Source organism: Convolutriloba macropyga, chromosome 7, assembly GCF_964194025.1.
Source record: "Convolutriloba macropyga chromosome 7, txConMacr16.3, whole genome shotgun sequence".
Lineage (NCBI taxonomy): Eukaryota > Metazoa > Xenacoelomorpha > Acoela > Convolutidae > Convolutriloba > Convolutriloba macropyga.
Genome location: NC_134474.1, coordinates 3,837,895 through 3,858,751, shown reverse-complemented (window position 1 = coordinate 3,858,751; position 20,857 = coordinate 3,837,895). Strand labels below are relative to the sequence as shown.

The 20,857-nt window shown below is 35.8% G+C and overlaps 1 protein-coding gene across 1 annotated transcript in view; it reads right to left on the bottom strand.

Annotated features, from left to right (window-relative positions):
* LOC142342466 (uncharacterized) overlaps window positions 1-20,857 on the bottom strand; it is a 152,251-nt gene that overhangs the window by 88,238 nt on the left and 43,156 nt on the right. The window contains exons 7-8 of the mRNA XM_075393805.1: window positions 8,648-8,902; window positions 4,490-4,648 (exon numbers count right to left, since the gene is read on the bottom strand). Coding sequence (XP_075249920.1) covers window positions 4,490-4,648; window positions 8,648-8,902 — 414 coding nt within the window. The remainder of the gene's footprint in view (window positions 1-4,489; window positions 4,649-8,647; window positions 8,903-20,857) is intronic.

Here is a 20,857-nt window from a genome sequence, read left to right as displayed (position 1 = left end):
TTTAAGTAGAGAAGCTACTCGCGATGCGGGTGCGTTTACTATTGCTTAAATTGCGATTCGCGGAGCAAAATCTTGACTTGAATATTTTGTGCTGACTCGCGGAAGGGGGGTTACGAAGAGAGTTATTCATTTATTATTGAATTGCGAAACTTGAAGAATGAACTGTAGTGCTTATAAGCAAATATAGTATGCGTGATCAGAAATGTCTGATCATGAAGCGGGAAACCAAGAAAGGAAGTATTGAACAGATCATAAGATACGAAGTGAACAAATCTGAACTAAATGATGAACGGCAAATAAATTTAACTATTTTAAGGGCATCATATAAAAATGTGGTGCATCAAATAAACAATAAAGGATGATATCCTTGGGAATCACAAGGGACTTTGTCTATAGATAACCAAGTAATTTATCGTTTCCTCAACAGCGAAATAACCTACCAGAGCACCAGTTACAACAATCAAGGAACCTGATGCAACGATAGTGAAAACATTGTATCAGAAAGGAAGCGCAGCAAATTTGATAAAACAGGAATATAAAATATAAGGTTGTGATTTAAATAAATATGTTTTTAATGTTTGTCAGACAATGAAAATTAAATGTCTTGATTGTTGTTCAATTTTAAGTTGTTATAATAGTTGACTTTCTGCACTTATTAAAAACCAATATAATGGTTGCACTAATACACCTAATTGTAAAAGATATTGTTGGTTGTGTGGTGGAACAAGGGAAACTAAGGAAATTGATGCGAATTGTTTGAATTAGGTTATAAAAAAAACTGCAACTTTCAATTTACCACTCTTTTTTGATGAACATTTTTAGGTTTTTTTTCTCGTCATTTATCCTTCAAAATTATTAACACTATAAAAATTATCAAAATTAAAATCAAAATCCTTATCACTATCACCATCATCGACCTCAACTTTAACGTTTAAGCTATCATTACTATAACGCTATCACTATCGCTATCGTTAATAAAGCTGGGGATCCTATGATCTAACAAAAACCTAACGAGAAGAGAATAAAAATTATTGCGATTCAAATTACAACCAATATGGCAGACGACGGCTCATTGTAACAGTTTCTTATGGTTCTAAATGAATATAGTTGCACAATTCAAACAGTTTGCTTAAAGTAGATAATCAATTAAATATCGCTGAGAGCAAAATTGTTACTCGTAACTGATTGACTAATCGAGCAAGTGATTTGAGTCCATATTTACAGACTAAAGATCAAGTTCTTGCAGTATTTGTTTTTTGGCTTAAGCGAGGATGATACATACGTAACATTATACGCCCCAAAATATATGGCTATTGATTATTAATAAACATCTAATAAATCAGACAGCTAACGCGTTAAGAAAATTAGCAATAATTAGAAGATATATGGCAAAAAGTGAACTTGGGAAAATGCACTTTTGCACCAAAAGTGTTAATAGCCACACTTGTGTGAATGATGCAATTTTTTTTGCTGGGTTGATAAATGGCTTAGAAGTGACTTTAACTAAAACTAAAATTAGAGACTTTCGTTGATCAGTTATTCTCTATCCAAAAAGGGATAAACAGATTTGCCGTCAGAGGTTGTAAAAATTTTCAATTTTAATCGATTTTGACTCTAATCAAACTCTAAGTTTAATCAGTTTCAAAAGTCAGTTCCTGCTTTCCGATGCTTATTGCTGCTGTTTAGAAGTTAAGCCAACATGCCTTTTTAAAAAATTTTATACAATTACATATCACATGGTATAGTTTGAAATTCATCTCGGTTCAGGATGTTGGTGATTTGTTTTTATGATGTTTGATGGAATTCATCTGAAATCTATTCCGCGTTTTTAAAACAAAAATGAAGAAATAATTTTGCTACAGAGTGCAACAATTCAGAGTTGCTTGAGAATATAACTTTGTACGTTTTCTTTGAGTGTTTTCCTGTTTTAAAATTTAATATTAATTACCTCATGCGATTTAATTGAACACACTATCTATTTGTTAGTTTTTTTTGAGTGATGAACAACATTGAAATTCTCATTTTAAAATACATTTTAAAGGCATTTTGTGTTATAAAATTTCACAAAAACAGATATTCTGTATTCGAGCAGTTCATGCTAGGGCCACAACTGGGTATCAATTAACTGGTTTCCCACTAAGTTTCTCTTGCATGAGAGCAACTCATGAAAAGTAAGCAATTTTGTTATACTAAGCGTAACTTATATTATATATATATATATATATATATATATATATATATGTGTATATATATATATATATATATATATATATATATATATATATATATATGTATATATATATATATATATATATATATATATTAACCTTAAGGTACAATGAGATTATCACTTTCTAGTAAGTTAGACGTGGTGGGTAATGTATAATTTTTCCTGCTTCAATTTTTCAAGAAACGAAGATTTGATCACCTATTTTTTTCTTATGTAAAGCGCTGTTTCTAATTTCTAATTCAAGACCTTGTTTTTTTAGACTTAAACAATAGTATAATTAAAAGCATTTTGAGTTAAGAGTTCAAAGACATGCTAAACTAGATGTAAGCATCACTCTCATTTTCATAAACGTTACCTTTGCAACGTGTTGAAAACTGAAGTGTTTTTTAAATAACCCTCTGTTCATGTAACTGTTTCAGTTTTTGAGTGTTACAGCCTCTCTGATCGTTGAACAGTTTTAATGATCGAGTGTGTGTATGTTTGTGTGTGTGTGTGTCTGTGCTCAAAAATTGTTAAATGTGTTTTGTTTTTCTTCAAACAGTGAGTTTTACTGTTGAATAAGATAATACATATCATATTGTTATTGTTTAGCTTAAACTTTTTACATTTTTCAGAAACAAAGACACGAAAGTGGCAAAAGTCATGATTTTTTGTTAGAAAACTTTTGTGTTAGAAAACTTCTTGTTAGAAAGCGTAGTGTTTTGTCTTTTTAGTGGTTTTCATCGAGTTTTGTTTCATATGCTAGTAGTCGAGAATATACGAATCGTGTGTCATATGACTCGACGGGAGCGTGCGCTAGCTAGTTCCCTATGTTACCTATTACTTCCTTTTGAATGTTCACTTTTTGCCAATTGTGTTTTTGAATGAAAATATGATAGCGGTTCCTTTGTTTTGGAATTCAATAGTTGCAAATCAAAATTTGAAAAATGAAAAAATGCATTTTTGGCTGAATCATATTTTTACATAGCACACTGTGTGGCAGCAATTGCTTTCTTTTTAAAACTCTACGTCGGTTTTTGAACCAACTATCAACATGACCGAATGATTGTCGACATAAAGTTTTAATCCCTGTCGTGTAATAGGATTAAAAGTAAAGGTTTTAGTGAACTGGCAAGCGGAAATAAACAATCAGCCTTATTGAAATATTTTCAACAGACAAATTAAATCGATTTTAAAAAATCTCAAGATGAGTTCCAAACCCAAATTGAGCTATGATCAGACTATCCAGACTGGAAGGACCTCTGATCAAACTTTTCAGACAAAATGACCCCTGATCAGATTTTACAGACCCAGATGACTTGTGATCAAGCGGTACCCAGACTATGGTCCAGAGTATACTGCGCTTATTATCAGACTCAAATTCAGACTGTTGTCCAGACTATAAACAGACTATAATCAGACCCTGCAGAGCAAACTGTCCTCTAATCAGAGCTTCCAGACCGAATTGACTTCTGATCAGAGACTATACTCAAAAAGATGTCTACAGCAGAAAATTCAATAAAGTCAATACAAAATCGAAAAAGATTTTGTTAAATAAAAGCTTTACATAATTTTTAAATTCAAAACTTTGCATGCAATTGCTTAAGTTCGCCGGCACCATAGATGTAGTTTGACAGTTATTTATAAGATATGTCTGAATCTACAGTCGCTTATCACTTTTATAAAGCAACCGACCACTTGTTAGCGGTTGGACCCTTTTGTCCTGATCGTTCTGATCGGAGGCAAGGGACATCAAATTAGTCTCTGGTTAAAACAGATATCTTATTTTTTTGGCTCATGGCAGAGCCATTATCACCTCTACTCACAAGAAAAAAATGCCAAAAAATTGCTCAGACTCAAGTGCGCTGGATATGGCCTCTGATCGGACTCAAGTGCGCTCGAATCCGCCTCTGATCAGATCTTTCAGACCAAACTGATCCATGATCAGACCCTCCAGACGGAAGTGACTTCTAACCAGACCTTCCAGACCGAATTGACCTCTGATCAGACCTAAATCAGACCATGACCCAGACTATTTTGCGCTCAAACTGCAGTCCAGACCCTGTATTTTCGTTCGAGCAACACAAAACTGTGCGTTCGAGTGGGTCTGATCATAGCTCAATTTGAGTCTTGACATCGACTTGGTTAAGTTTCTTAAATTGCAACATAAACAACGTGTATATTCTCAAATTAGTAGCTACCGTTTTTGGGTAATTATTTTTGCAAAAGTAGACTGAAATTAATAAGCGCATTTTCAACTGTTTTTATCGACTGTCTCACCCGATGCATCAATTTCACACTCGAATTTCTCAGGGTCCGAGACGTTCATCAGACAGTCGAAAGTTGGGTCTCCAGTTGTATTTACTGCGACGTGAGCTTTCCCATAGAAACCACAACCAGTCCAGAAAATGTGAAGTTTGCGGGTTGTGGTATTGAAGACTAAAATTTAACAATTTTCTGTTAAAAAATGTTGGCAGTTTTCTTAGCATGTGCATGTACTTTGCGGAGAGTAGTCACAAGAGGCCAATTTTGCAAAAATTCGATTCCTAAGTTTGTATATGAAACAATCAGCTCTAAATTAGAAACCAAAAGTGTTCAAGAGCATGTTTATCAGTTATAACGCTTATTGGTAACAGACTGGGATCTAAAAATTCATTATAGGATTGGTAATTTGGTCATAATTGTAATGCCGATTGTTTAGTAAGTTGGCAATCTGGTTAACTGCATGGTAATTGTATTGCCAAACTAGCCAAAATAGACACTGAGACGTATTTTGACGTTATCAAAAATTGTAGCTTAAATATGATCACAGGAAAAGCGTGTCAGATAACAACCAAAAGGGTTTTCCCGAAAAGTTTTATACAATGTATTTGACAAATTTTAGGGAAGAACTATAAAAAACCCAACATCAGTTGCAGCGGCATCCTGTTTCTAAACATCATAATTAAATTTTGACCATTTTTGGTTAGCGCTGATATACCAGCGTGACTAAAAAAGCAAGAAAAATACGGAACATTGATTTTTTTGTAATAATTTTAAATCAATGATCCGGCTGCCAATTTTTCTTTTGTCGGAATATTCTCCTCTGTTTACTCAGCCAAAACTTAAAGCACTTTAAAAATAATTAGATCAACAAGCATTTCCTTGGCCCTTAAAATAGATGCCTAAAATGTCAAAGAGCAGTTTTGTATAGCAAATTAGAAACTTGTCATAGTAGATGATTTTTGACAGGATTATATTGGCAAATGTTATCAGGTACGTAGAGGAAAATTTATATATGTCTTTTCAGAAAATGTAGAGAACTTCCTCATTCTTACGTTTTTGGGTATCTTCAAACGTTCAGGCAAGTTCTGTTTATGGAGACAGGAATTAAAACATAACTATTGAAACGGCCTTGGACGCAGTTACTTTTGCTTTTACAAATTAGGAAAAATATTTTTTTTGGGCTGCGAATTTTTGGTTTCCTGTACAAAGTTGCAAAAATTTTTCTTTTTTGCTTTTGTTTTTTCATGAATTTACGTTTCGCTTTCACAAAAAGTTTGTTTCAAAATTTCTATAAAATATGATGAAAGATTATGTCAAGTTCTTAGCAGACGTTTAGCAATGGCGTCGGGAACCAACGAAGTTGTGACACAGAAATTAGTAAAAGCATCGAATGCTATTGATGAGAATTATTTGCACATGTTGAGGTCTTGCGCAGTAAACAGGCAGAGATGACTTTGTTCCTGCATGAGTAATCACAATCCCAATCGGATTTTATTTAAAATTCTAGAACGTAAAATAAACCTTGTAACGTCAGTTTCAAACTCGTTTATATCTTTTTTGCATGTATTTTTTCTGAAGTGATGGTCTGGTTAAAATGCACATCAATATTTTTAAAAATTCTCAGGTAATTTTTGGTCGTTACCTCTGAATCTCTGTTCAAGACGGAAAATTTATCATATTGTGAGATACTGACAGTATCTAAGTGAGGAATGGATATCGTTCGTTATAATCTGTCAGAAAATCTGAACAGTTGCGTCAGACAAAGTGCTATTCAGCAATTTTTTAGGACACTCAAACATCGTTTTCCGGGACAGCTGTACTTTAATTCATATTTCAGGCTTTGCTACTTTTCATTTGTGGCAAAATTAATTTTTAAGGTTGCCAACTTTTTGACGAAAAGCCTGCAAACTCATTCGAAAAACACAAAACACAGTTTGAAAGTTTATATGGTTTTTATCAGTTCTTTTTTATGTTCTTTCAAATTTTTTTCAATGTGAATGATTCATCTGCTTAGTTGTCAAATATTGTATACTGTTATGTTAATTTGCTGTAGATTCTTTATCTTCTATCCAGGCTCACGTGAAAAATTTTCTTCCTCTTTAAACTTGAGCATTTAATCATTTTAATTAATTTTCTTGCTTCGGAACAAGATTTGTACTCACAGCATCTTTTTGCGAGGAAACCAGTTTTATTTTCTGGTCAAGAGAAACCACTGGAATCACAAAATATGTATGCTGCAGGAATGAAGAATGAATATATAGTCACAAAAGTATCAAATAAAGACACCTTCTAAAAGTATTTTTTGCCACTCTTCTCGTGATCTTTCAGAAAACTGTGTTATCTTGACACTTTTTTTTCTGATAAAATTGATAAGATTGATGCAACATCATTTGCTCTTAAAACGCATGGTAAAGACTTACATGATTTATGTTCCATATATTTTATAAATATATAGAGTACTATCTGTGTAGCAACCATGCTAGTTTTTCTGAAATAACTGCGTTGATCTGCAAAAGATTATCCGTCAATATAGGCTTCTTCATCGAGAAACAACACACAAAAGAAGCAATCATAAGACGTCAGCTTGTTTATTTTGAGTTAGAAAAAATTTATTGTAATTGGCTCTTAATCTTGAATTCCTAGAAGATATAAATGAAAAAAACTTCAGAAAAGCTAGATTTGTATTCAACCAAGATCGATTAGGAAAAAAAACGTAGAAACCGGACTGGATGCTTATAAAAAAGTGTAAGAGTGTTGCCTGCAATGTTGATATGTACTTTGAAACAACATCATGCAGTCAATGAAAAAACTGAAAAATAGCTGAACAGAAATGGTAAGAAATGGTAAGAAATCCAGATGGTACGAAATTTTTCTCACCACTACTTTTATCATGCAGTCAATGAAAAAACTGAAAAATAGCTGAACAGAAATGGTAAGAAATGGTAAGAAATCTTGATGGTACGAAATTTTTCTAAGCACTACTTTTTCCGTTAGTACTGAATAATGGAGATATTAATTTAATGCTGCTGTAAGTACTAACTGCATAAGTAAACGCTGCATACTTCGTACTCTACAAATTTCGTTCTCTACAAAATGAGCAGAACATCAAACTGATCAGAGAAGCGCTCCGGGTTTGCAGAACCGATTGCACAAAAATCGATATGACAAAAACTAATGTGGACATTTATCGCCGATATTTCAAAAGAAAAAAGAGACTGTTCATGGCAACTCGTATGCGACAGCCAAAATTGCAGAAACGTTCGGACAACGTTAGAGAGATTGTAATTTGGATTAAGGCCCATCAGCGCAAGCTGCGAATACACTCTATCAACAAACAACGACAACAATCTTGCTATCTTTTGTGAATTCCCACCAGATGAAGTATCTTGTAGGAAACTGTCAATGAAAAATTTATCTTTGACAAAACTGACGAAAAAATGTTTTTCTCAAAGGAATCCTTCAAAAATTAGATTATTTTGTAGAAACATAACAAAAAAAAGTTATGTGGAAAAGTTCTGGCACAAATTTCTGTGAGAAAAAGCACAGTCTTGTACGATTCTTTCCAGACACTTTCTAGAAATTGATCTCTCCTCGACCGGAGTAATGAACTTTAGTTTGTTTTAAAGCTGGTGCTTTACTGAATTATATCGGACGCGCATTGAGCATGGGTAACTGATGCCCAATAAATCTATAAGTTTTTTCAGCGCATCCCTTACAAACAAAATGTGTTGACACCTCAAAGATCCAAGCACTATTAATTTTATGAACAGTTACACTCATTTGGTGCTTTTAAGTCTTAATCATTAGCAACTTTTTTGATATATAATCGTCTTTTCACGAACTTGAACGAACTTGAACGAGCTCAAGTCTAGCTCAATATGTTCTAAGTATATGGGTATATTCATTAGGAATTTTGAACCAGATCATGACTGCACCAAAGGTTTGACGGAGCCAAAGTCTGGATCAAAAATAACTTGGGTCTGATAGTTTTTTCATAAGCGAAGAGGCGAGTAGATGGGTGTTTTCATATGTGATTTAGAACAAGAACTTCATTCTGGGCGCACCCGGCCCATTTGTGCGGGTTAAAAATGGCCAAATCAGCATGCTGGATGAAAGCACCTCGACCTCGACTTTGACCGGCTTATAAACTTGGATGAACTGAAGGTTTCTTACAGAGTTCAGAAGAGTGTGGTTGCTGAGGATAGAGCGATTCGGTTAAGACTTCAGACTTTTCGGAAGCTTTCCCAAAGTTGAAACGGACAGCCCAAATGTCGAATTGGCGACCATATTCCAAAGGCTGAATTCGTATGTTGTTTGTATCTGGATTTGAAGGGAATTCTTGAATTCCAGAAAACACTGGCATGTGAGTAGGATGCACGTAAACTGTGATATTGTCTTGGATAAGTCCAATTGAAGTCCAGGAGAGTTCTAAAAGCATCTATAGTTAGACTGAGTTTTATGGCTTCCAAAGAAGGTCACTAGGGGGAGGGGGGCTATGCATACACGGTGTCGCATCCTAGTGTAAAATTTATAAAATATTGAAATGTTTCGTGGTTAAATTTAGCTTGGTTTAAGCTTTTTGATTAACCATAGAATTAAATATAATTTTTTGCAATATGTTTTTCATCTCGTTATAAGTTCATCAGAAGTTTATATATTTTATAATAATTAATTTCGGACAAAGAAAATTGAAACCTCAAAAGAAAAATAGAAAATCATTCAAAAAATTGGAAAGAAAAATAACAGTCCAAGCATCACTAAAATTGAAGGAAATGGTCAAAAAACCAAAGACAAAAATTTTAAAGGCTTTTAACAGAGTTTTAGCGAAATGGGCATCTACAGAGGGCAGATTGTTCCATAGAACGTCGAACAAGTAGAGAGGAATTTTCAAGAGTTCAACATTGGACCTTTTACTTAGAGGGAAATCTATAAAGTTATTGACAATCTAGACAACAACAGGGCACCAGGGCCGGGATACATCAAGGCTTGGGCATTGAATACCGAAAAAAAAGCTATTGGAACACACTACTCAGGTTATACTCAACGATTGCATTCCAGAGAAAAATTTTTCAACAATTCTTAAGGAAGCACACATGAAACCAATTTTCAAAACAGGAGATGTTTTAGTTTTAACTAATTATTGTCAAATGTCTGTAGCACCAATTTTTGCGAAAATTTTTGAAAGACTTTCACTTAATCAATTAGTAGAATATCTTGAAAAATATGCGCTCTTGAACAAAAACAAATTTGGTTTCCAATATACAAATTCGTCTACTGATGCTGCGCTCTACTTTATTGAAAAAAAGGATATATGGAAGACAACAACGACACAAATGCCGTGTTATTAGATCTTGCAAAAGCTTCCAATTTAGTTTCCAGTGAGATCTTTCTCAAGAAAGCTGAAAATTTTAATATCTCTTGATCAGCAGTTTCAACTCTCAAATCTTTTCTCGCAAATCAAACACATTGCGTAAAACTGGGTATTGACTTATCAGATGAAATAACTATTAATCATGGTGTTCCACAAGGAACTGTGTTAGGAACTCTTATTTTTCTGTTATACGTCAACGATTTTTCTGAAAAACTGGAAGGTGAAAATGATGTTGTTCAATTTCCGGATGACACTAGTGTTATATTCATATTTGAAAGTAATGAACATATTCTACAAAAAATTAAAAATATATATGAACAAAAAGACAAATACCTGATAGAGAATCAATTCACTTTGAATGCCGATAAAACAGAGATGTTATTTTTTTACAAATCATACTAATTCGAATCTAGAGATTACTTTTAAAGGTGAAGTTATCAAACCAGTTCATGCGTTCACGCTTGTCGTTATCTGGGAGTACAAATAGTTTCAGCGTGACTTGATCTTTGAAAATCACTCGAACTCAGTTTTAGGTAAAATGGCTGCTGCAATTCGTTCTTTGTATCTTGTAAGAAATCAAACTCCTTCGAAAGTAAGAATTGATGTTTTAAAGTCAGTTGTTTTAAAATCATCTTTCTTTCAGTGGAATATTCCTTCAAACTCTTACACTGAAAAATTTAAATAGCAAAAACAGGCAAATTAACTGGGGATAAAAGTTTGTTAATTTCGACAAAAGTTTGTTCACTCCATTGATCTTCTCATTAGGGATCGTATCCTGCCAGACGAATTGCCTATCTCAAAAGTTAGCCTTATAAAGCTACAAACAGATATAAGACACTGGGAGACATCCGAAATTTTTAAACCAAGTTATCATAAAAAAGAGAAGGAAAACGAAGTGGAGTAACAAATCTTTGATCTTGAAAAGCGTTCAAAAATGGAACAAATTGCCCTCCTCAATAAGAACTTTTAACAGTGAAACTTGCTTTGAAAATGTTTCAACCGAGTTTTTGCTCAATCAGCACAAAAATGTACCTGTTAATAGACAAATAGGAGCCTTCAAATTCTATCTTTACCTATGAGAACGAACAGCCACATTCTAAAGATTATTATATTAATAACAAAACTAATTAATTTTTTATAATATTTTAAAGTATGTAGATAGCTAACCTTAGGGTTAAATTCTGAGTAATTTACAGGTTTGAACAATAAACAAGCACTGAAAACGGCAACTCGAATGTGGCGTACACTGGTACTATCTACCACTTTTCCCGAGAAGGACGAAACTTTAAGTGATACTATATTTTCATCGATTTTTGGTTAATGCAGAACAATTGAGTCGAGAAATCGGGATAGTAAAAAAGTGAAATGATGATAAACAATTCGCTACGGAGTTGCTTGGGAGATTAGAGTTTTTGGAGCAAGCAATGTGTGAATTTCGTAATATTGCATCGGGAGTCTAATTTTGGTCCGCGTCCAGTGCGAGCCGTTCGCATGTACTTGAGGTGCGTGAAATTTAATAAAAACGTTTTTATCAGAAAATGATGAGCCTGACACTCCCCGTTCCATCGCGTGGTTGAAGGGGGTATTTCGACACTCGTAAACAAATCTTTAGTAGCCTTCTGAACTGACTCATTGACGTTCATTTCTGAAGGGTTAAGGAAACGAACCGACTACCAGGTAGCGAGAAATAAAAAATAGTTCTGTTTCTGATTTCCTTACTTCTGTTTTCCGAAAACAGACGCGGATTCGTGAAGGCCTGCAACGTGAGAATCTCCTCAAAATCCGTGGAACTGCGTTTTCTGATTTTTTGGTCACTTCTGCTGGAAGCTTGTGAGCTGTTCTTTTTGGGAGTTAGAGGGAGATGCGTACACCGGAAGGTGGTGATGTAACGTTGGTTGTGATGTACCGACTACTGCCTGCGGTGCCCGCGTTTTTTGGATGCTTTCTGTGGCCTTGTGCTGAATGTTTTACCGATAGCTGACCGGATAACGTGATTCTCGCGTTCTGATGAAGGCCTCTAGTGCGTCTTTCTGGGACAGCGTAATTTTGGACTCTCAATTAGTTTAGATATATTAAATATGGACTTCCTTTGGAATTTACTAAGTGAATTCTTTATTCCGATGTTAGGAAAACATGTTTCTGCCTACAAACGGTTGGTGACCATCTGGTACGACCGGGAATTTTCCAGAGGTCACTCTCAACCCCCTGATGCGATCGGGCAGTGAAGTGAACGTAAACATGTGAAAGTTTGATTTGCAAAAACTATGAGATTCTTGTGGTGGTCTGCTCCATTGTCGGGTTCCATTGAAAAACTAGTGACTCGTTAATTATTGAAGAAGGTCTTCCAAGAATTTTTGTTTTTACGTTCCAAAACCTGATGCCTACGTATAATAGTTTGGACAGGGAGTTTACTATAGGCTTCATACATAAAACAGATTGAACAATCATTAATGCATTCTTTGTTTTACTTTTACGCTATAATCGACACATATTCTTATTTTGAATGGCTAATATCTTCGCGGTAGTTTACTATGGTAGCGTCAACCCTATATTTGAGCTCCTACGTAAAAAATTGTTTAAAATTGTAGACTTTGCAATTGGATGAGCTTATTCGGTCCACTCACTATCAGACCACATTTTCTGAGTCCCAGTTCAAAAGTTTTACATTTTACAGGGCTCCTCAGCGACTTTCTATTTCCCTTAATAGGTCTCACTTGATGTCCGTGTTAATGCCAAGAGAAAGCTTGCAGTCAAGAGTCGACAACGTGAGAAGAACTTGACTATTAATGAGAAAAAATCTAACTCAAAACCTGTCGATAGCGTTGGTTTTTTGGGATACTCCATTTCAAAGGAGGGAATAGCATCACATCCCAAACCAGTTGAAAAAATAAAAAAAATCATAAGCACCAAGTAACAACAAATTCGAATCGTTTGTTGGGCTTGCAAATTTTTAAGGAAAATTGATTCCTGATTTTGCAACAAAAATGCTAGCCTTAATTAACATGAGAAACAGCGATTTCTCATGAAGCAAAACGGAACAAAAAGCCTTTGAAGGCATCAAAAATGAATTATATGCCAAACCAGTTGTACAGCCATATAGTTTAGAAAAAAAAGCGACAATTGCTACTGCCGTCTATGAAAAAAACCAGTGGCGGGGTTCTTTTGCAAGAAGGACATCCAGTTATATATGTATCGAGAAAGCTGACTCCAGCGGAGAAGAACTACTCAAACATGGAACGGGAAGCACTGGCAATTGTAATTTTGGTCACAACATTGAAGAAATTACTTCTTCAAAAACAATTTACCATACAGACGGATCACAAGAAACTCAAATATCTCTTTGCACCAGACGAGGAGATCCCGAAGGCAGCATCAACTGAAATCACAAGAAGGGAAATAGCTCTAATGGTCTTCGACTTTGAATTGAAGTACATACCAAGAAAGCAGATACCCCAAGCAGAGGCTATGAGCAGAATGGATTTTGACAAAGGCGAATCCAGCAACGACCGAGTGTGCTTCGCAATCAAAAACATCTTCTTCGCACAGAGTGATTTGATGATCCAAGCAAAAATCAAAACGGAACTTGGAACAATCAGACTCTTCCAGGACATTATGAAGGCAAAAAAAACGGCAATTGGAAACAATGTTTAGAAGCGGAAAGAGGATTCAAACAACAGAAAGACGTACTGACTATACACAAATAATCTTCAGAGAATTTGTTTCTTTTCTTTCCACCCAAACTACGACACTTGGTTTTGGCAAAAGGGCATGAGACACATCCTGGAAAGAATGCAACTGAAGCTTTAGTCAGAATGATAGCATATTGGCCTGGCATTGCCCAACAATTTGTTAGTAAAGGTAAGGATTGTCAAATGAACAGGCCTAGCCTGGGAAAAACAGCCTCTAAGTGGCCAGAGGCCGACGTTGGGAACAGCTCCACATGGACTGGGGTTATGTTAAGGACCAAGGCAATATCTTAGTAATTGCTGGCGCGTGTTCTGGCTGGATAGAAGTGTTCCCCGTGGAAAAAAGAACATCAGAAACAGTTAAAATATATCTTTGCAAGATTCGGAACGCCAAAAAATTTAGTATCTGATAATGGTCCTGAGATTTTGAGTGGTGATACTAAACAGTGTTGATAATCACGGGGATTTAAGAAAGTGGAATCATCAGAAAATCATCCAAGAGCTAATGGACTAGCTGATAGAGCAGTTCAAACGGTGAAGCGGTAAATTCAAGCGTGGAGCCTCAATCTTAATGTGTCATTTAGAGCATCGTCCAAAGGGCACTGATGACATTTTGCAACATTTCAAAGACGAGGAACAAACCTCCAGTTGAACTCCTGTTGAAAAGCAGAGTGAGACTACCAGCAAGAGCAGATTTCGACTTGTGCAATCCCATTCTATTCAAGGCCAATGGAAAAACAAAGACAGTTCCTGCTACCTCTATCATAAGGAAGGGCTTGAACACCTCTTTCATACAATCTGAAACCTCAAATGGGACTATTCTAGTTAATGACAACCCAATTACGAGATTAGAGAAGGACAATGTGAAAACTGAGCAACCAGTGGAGAAGACCATAGCTCAATCAGAACAACAACTTCAGAAAACAGATGTGGGCCTTTCGCATCAAGATGAAGCTTCTGCAGCCACATAAGCTCTAGAGGACCAACAATATGAATCATCAGAGCCTTTGCAATCTTCAACAAGAAAAAGAAAACAACCCGACAGATTTGGAGAACCTACACCCACAAACGTGTTTAAAAAAGGCGGGAGGATGTGATGGTTTTAGAGAAACATCAAGAAACTTAGAAATTTTCTTTATAAAAGTTCAAAATTTTCAAAAACTGAATGAAGAGCTTGCCCGAAAAAATTTGTTGCTATGTCTGTAAGTTGTGACCACATACCTAAACTCGATTCTAATATTGTTTTGGGCGCCATCAATATCTTATTCACCTATCAATCAGATGTCCGAAGGAAATTCTCCCACCCACAGAAACTTGATGCCAACATACACTGGCCTCTAACTAATGAACTCGATTGTATCTAGCCCATGTATGACTCTCATGAAAAGTTGATTAACATAGAAAGTCACCTCCGGATCCGGAACCAAGATCTTTTCACATGTCAATTAAGTAATTTTTTTATTAGGTAATCTAAATATTATTTGTATATTTTAGCATAGATAACTACTATAAATACCAGCTAAATTTTGTATATTTTCAGTTCCAACTTACTGAACTCTTTGATCCGTGTTATCGACAACGACACCTATCAAATTTGAAAGTATCTCTGATCATTTTGTTTTCTAGGTTATTGAGTTTGCAGTTTTCCCCGATTTCTATGATGAATACAAAAAATTGTTCATTTATCTGGTATTTCCTTCCTACTCCGCATTGTGAACGGATCAAACGTTTTCATCCAATGTATTTATTGAGTACGCTCCAAAATGTCCATTTCGCTCGGTACTATTGAGGTCTTTGACCCTCTTCACCAATACGAAGTATTATGAGTGAACACGCTTTTGATCTCTCAGTCAGTTTCCAGGTCTTACCTCTACGCAGTAGACCCAGTTTGATCGCACTGCAACACTAATTAGCCATTTCATCATGAGCTGCATGTCCCAGTTGAAATTTTACCCAAAAAAAAAAACGTAAGAAATGATAGTTTTCGATCGGTATTTTTAGGGAGAAACGTTCGAAGCCCTTATGTTTTTTTTGTTCGCCTTGAACGTTTTTGAACATGTTTCTGCTCCTTCGTTAGGGTTCAGTAGACATCGTTAGATCTACAATTAGATCTTAGGAAAATGGGTTCTGTTGGAGGATTTTTTCTTTCTGAGTGGGTCGGTCCTAACAGGAATGTCACGTGCTATTAGATAGTAACTCACCGGCTGATCAAAACGTACTCACTTGTACCATTTCTTACTCTCCTTGGATCTTTTCGGCTTGCGCCCTCCTCCCCCCTCCCCCCCCCCCCCAGCTTAGTGGCTGCATATTATTTGCAACCCCCAGACGCACGCGCCATATTTTACATAATGATTTACCATGAAATGACACGTACCTGTGGTCTTAAGGGGGTAGGCATAACGAACTGGTGGGGGGGGGGGGGGAAACAGGCAAACGGAAATGATCCCTCTTGTTTGGGCAGTTCTTTCGCAATTGCTCATATTTACTTCATATGATATCTAATTCCTATATTTAATATTCCATCCAAATATGACACTAAATGACATTATGGTGAGGATTTATTCGGTCGCGACTTCCAGGCTATTGCAACCCGGGTTGAAGTTTCTTTGATTTCATACAAGGATCATATATGATTTCATACTGTCCATACTTGATTTCTTAGTACGATCCTTGTATGAAACCAAAGAAATCATATATGATCCTTGTATGATTACCAAGAAATCTTATATGATCCTAGTACGAATACCATGAATCATACATCTAGTTTTTGAAATTTTTTTTAACCATTTGTGGTTTTTTGTTTATTCGGTAGGGCATCACCTTTATGATACACCGGCATCACATTGTGATACGCCAAAAGACCCTAATGTACAATATCAATTGCAAGTTGGGCACAAAATAAACAATTACACAATTTATGTACAACCATTCGTTAAAAGAAGTTTAATACATATTAAGAAAGAGTGTCAGTTTAAAAAGAAGTATTGAAGCAGAAAGTTCTCTTTAAAACTGAGTTTCTGTTCCTGTTGTATTAAAGACTTCTTTTGGATCCGGCGCACTCAGCCATTTCAAGCACCATGGAGGGCTTCTACTGGCTGAACTTGGCATTTCAAAAAGATAATGGATCGGATACATGGCTAGCCTCGTAGGAGATGGTGTGATCGGCAACTTTCATTATCACAAGGTAAGTAACAAGTACTGTTAATTAATTAAAACAAAAAAAATAAATTTTCAGGATATTAAATGTTTGATGACGTTGGTGGGACTCGAACATCATTGTGTGGATGTCAGAATTTTAACCGATATTAGTGCATTGCACTAAGTTTTGTTCTGTTTTTGGAGGTGTTTGGCATCATAGTTTCATTGTTCTCAGTTTGGAATTGTCTGAAAAATTGAGACGGATGAAATTGGCTCATCCTGAGTCTCGAACCCACGCTCGCATTGTTAATATCGAGTTAGCTGTCCGCGCTAAGTTCCATGTTTGATGGCCCATATTTTTAATACTTTTTCGATCGCAATACGAATTAACTTCCAACCAATTAAAGCAGATAGGTAGTATAAAACAAATGATCTTAATTCGTATAATATAATAGTCGTCAGTCTAAGGAGAACAAATGCAAAAATTTTCTGTTCGAAAATGAAGGACTGAAAAAGTTAAAATGAACTTTGTTTTAATTCATAAACGAAAGTGAATAAAAAAATCAAAACTGACGAAAAATAAGAAGTGCTTGATTAAAAGTGCTACGCTGACCTAACCATAAAACCACTGAAACCAAACCGCGCCCAGCACAAAGCTAGATGATGAAGTGTTTCTCGTGTTTAATTTAATTCAGTGGAGTATGAAATAGATGGTAAAAAGACTGAAATAAAGATTTCAAAAGAAAACGAAGCTTGATTAAATTGATAATTGCCGTAATTAGCTTTTGTTTTGGGGTTTTTGGTGATCTGTTCAGCCCCGAATTTACTACGCGAGCGGCTAGCTGAATAGAATGAAAAGAATGAAGTGGATTAAAATTAAGTTGTGTCTGGCCCCGAATTGACTAAGCGAGCGGCTGGCCATACACTCATAATATTTCTGGTCGGATAAAAAGACGCCTATGTGCAAAATAAAAAGCAAGAGAAGGAAATAAAAGGAAGGTAACACTTCTCGGCTTCGAACTCTTATCGGTTCGATTTGTCAGTTACGTGTATACGTAATTCTCCGCTGAGCCAATCGGCTTGGCTTCAACAATTATACTAAATCGTTTTGAGTTGGCTGTAGGTAGTAAACGCTTTGACTGATATATGAAAAAAAAAACAAAATCGCATAGTGATAAATAAACAAAGTTGGAGTCGAACCGTAGATGTAGGTATAGAGATCTTCGTGTTCGTTGCACCTCACAACTGCGCTGCTGGGTAATAATTTTTCTTATTTCGTTTGCTAGTCATTAAAATCGTGTGATGTTTTTCGCTGAGATTTCAATATAAAGTTGCACTTCCTTGTTTTCCCGTTTTTGTCTTCGTATTCCTATTTATTCAATTCCCAAGTTTTCCACTGAAGTTGGGGATGCACTGGGGCTCGATCCTCATTCTGTCATTCATCAGTGTTTTGAGCTGCTACCTACGCCGGATGGCTAGTGTGCACCAGTTTGTCATCTCTTTTTTTTTGTATTGAAGGTGATCGAGGGTACTTTTGCATTTATTAAGCGGAAACTGCCTTTTGTGAATTAGTTCCACTACAGACTGTGTGTTGTGTTTAATTGCCCGACTAATTTACCCGTTTGCTAGTTTAATCTGAACAACTCTAATTGTTTGCATGTTTGCGTCTTCGTGAAGTTTTTGGACCTTGTAAAATCTAGGTTTTCGTAGGCAGATCCTCAAGGCTCTATTCTGGACACATTGCATTTTACTAATGAGTGCTTGGGATTGGTCAATCCAACAGGCATTTGAGTACAAAAAAGAGGCCGGATCCCAGATTTGTATACCAATAAAAGACTCTCTTCGTTGATGTTTAGATTGCTAAGTCTCCACAGTTGAAATAACCTGCTGTTTGCTGTCTTTATTAGGCTTTGGCAGTGATCGTTCCATCTGAGATGAGGAGTGAGAGTAATACCCAGAAACTTTAGCGTTTGTGTTTTTCCGACGGGTACGCCTTTTTTTTAAATCGAGCTCAGACTTTTTCTTAGATGGGTTTTTAAAAATCATGTACTGAGTTTTGTTCGAATTTATTTTAATTTTCAAGTGGTCACACCAGTCTATAAGGTTATTCAGTGATGATTGCAGATTGTTTTGAATTAGTTGTGTTGAGCGAGATCTGTAGTAAAGGGCAAAATTGTCAGCGAACTGTGAAATCTGTGCTTTCATTTTTGGCAATCGGCTAACGTATATAAGGAAGAGAATGGGAGCAATTACGCTGCCTTGGGGCACACCGGCTGTCAGGAAGAAACTGGCGCTAACACTAGTATTTATCTTTACGTAGACTTTCCTTTGTGGCAAGAATGAATTTATCCACTTAATGATTGGGATCTTCAGCTCAATTGAATTCAATTTGTGGATCAACCCTAGACGCCATACGGCATCAAATGCTTTTTCAACATCCAAGCAAACTAAACCAACCATTTCAGACCATTGGAAAGCTTCACTAACGTGCTGAGTGAGTTTGATAAGATTGTCTGTGGTACAGCGATGTTTCCTGTAAGCGCTCTGAGTTTCGCCAAATACATTTAGACTTTCGCAATGTTCTAAGACAATGTTTTTCACAACAGTTTCGCAAACTTTGGCCAGGCAATTTGTAAGACTAATAGGTCGATAGTTTTCAGCCTTTGATCTGTCTTTATCTTGCTTTGGTATCATTGTTATCTGTGATTCTTTCCAATTTACTGGAACATACGAGTTGTTAATTGAACTAGAAATGAGGAGGCAGGCTAGGGCTTTTATACTCCGTGGTAACTCACTGAGCACTTTGTAGCTGATTTTATCTGGTCCTGGGCATGATTTTCTCAATATTCTCAATATTTCCTCAAATTCCTTTGTTTTAATCACAATACAAAATTCCTCGGTGTCGACGTTTGTACTTAGAAATGCTTTGGTTTCTTTTTCGATTTTCTCGTGGTGTTCGGCAATTTCTGTTGGTACTGTTGTGTGGTCTTTCATTGTGTCTTTTAGGAGTTGTTTGAAAAGCTTGCTTTTCTCATGATCTGTGACTGCCTTCGACTCTTTATATGTTAAATCGGGATAGTCGCAAGTTTTTTGTTTTGACTCGTGGTCATTTGTTAGTTCTTTTATTGCTCTCCAAAAGCCTTTGCTGCCCTTGTCTCTTGCACGTCCCAAAATTTTAGCTCTTTTTTGTTCTTCTGATTGCTTTATTGATCGTTTGATTTCTTTCTGCAGATAATTTATCTCGGTTTTTAGGGACCTAAATTCATCGTTAACTGCACCTTTGAGTTCTCTTCGCTTTTTCCTTTTCAGTTTTATCAATTTTTGTGTCTCAATACTGTAAGGAAGCTTGTTTTTGTTGACATAGGAGTCTTCCAACGATTTTTGTATTATTTCAACCAGATTGCTGCTAAAAATTTTTAGTTCATCCTTTCCCGGATACTGCGCAGGCCAAAGGTCCGATGATCCTTACGATTTTCTAGCGTTTTCTCTGAATTGTCTGAAGTCAATTTCCGATTTCAATTTAAATTTTTTTGCTTATTTTGAGGTTAAACGTTGTGATTGTGGTTCTATGGTCACTTCCCAGATCCTCTGAGACTTCGAAATTACTAAAATTCCTAAAAACTGTACTATCGCAAAAGTGTAAATCGAGCATGTTTTTACTTTTTCCGGCGAACGACTGATATGTGTGGTGACCATTGTTTAGCAGTTTAAAATGACCGTTGTCTATTAGATTCAGGAGTTTCTCACCGTTTTCAGAATCATAGGAGCAGTTTAATTCTTGGTGGGGAGAGTTGAAGTCACCACAAACAAAAACATTTGTCATACTTTCTGAGAATACTTTTTCCAGTGAGAGTGGTTTTCCAGGTGAATTGAAAACAGATATTATCCAAAAGTCTCCAAAATACGGTAGCGTGATGCATAATTTTAGTATTTCCAGTGTTTTTCCGCTGCAATCGTTCTCTTTTTCAGCTGGTTCTGTTTGGTTTATGACGATGTTGTTCTTTATTAAAATAAGAGAGCCATGATGACTGTTGGTATAAGTTTCTGTTGCAACAACATAATTACGAAGAGGGTTGGTTTTCTGCCATTTTTTCACTTCATTCACGCAAATTATGTCTATGTCATTTTCGGCTAAGAATAAAATGAGATCGTTTATTTTGTTGTTTAGACCTCGACAGTTCCATTGCA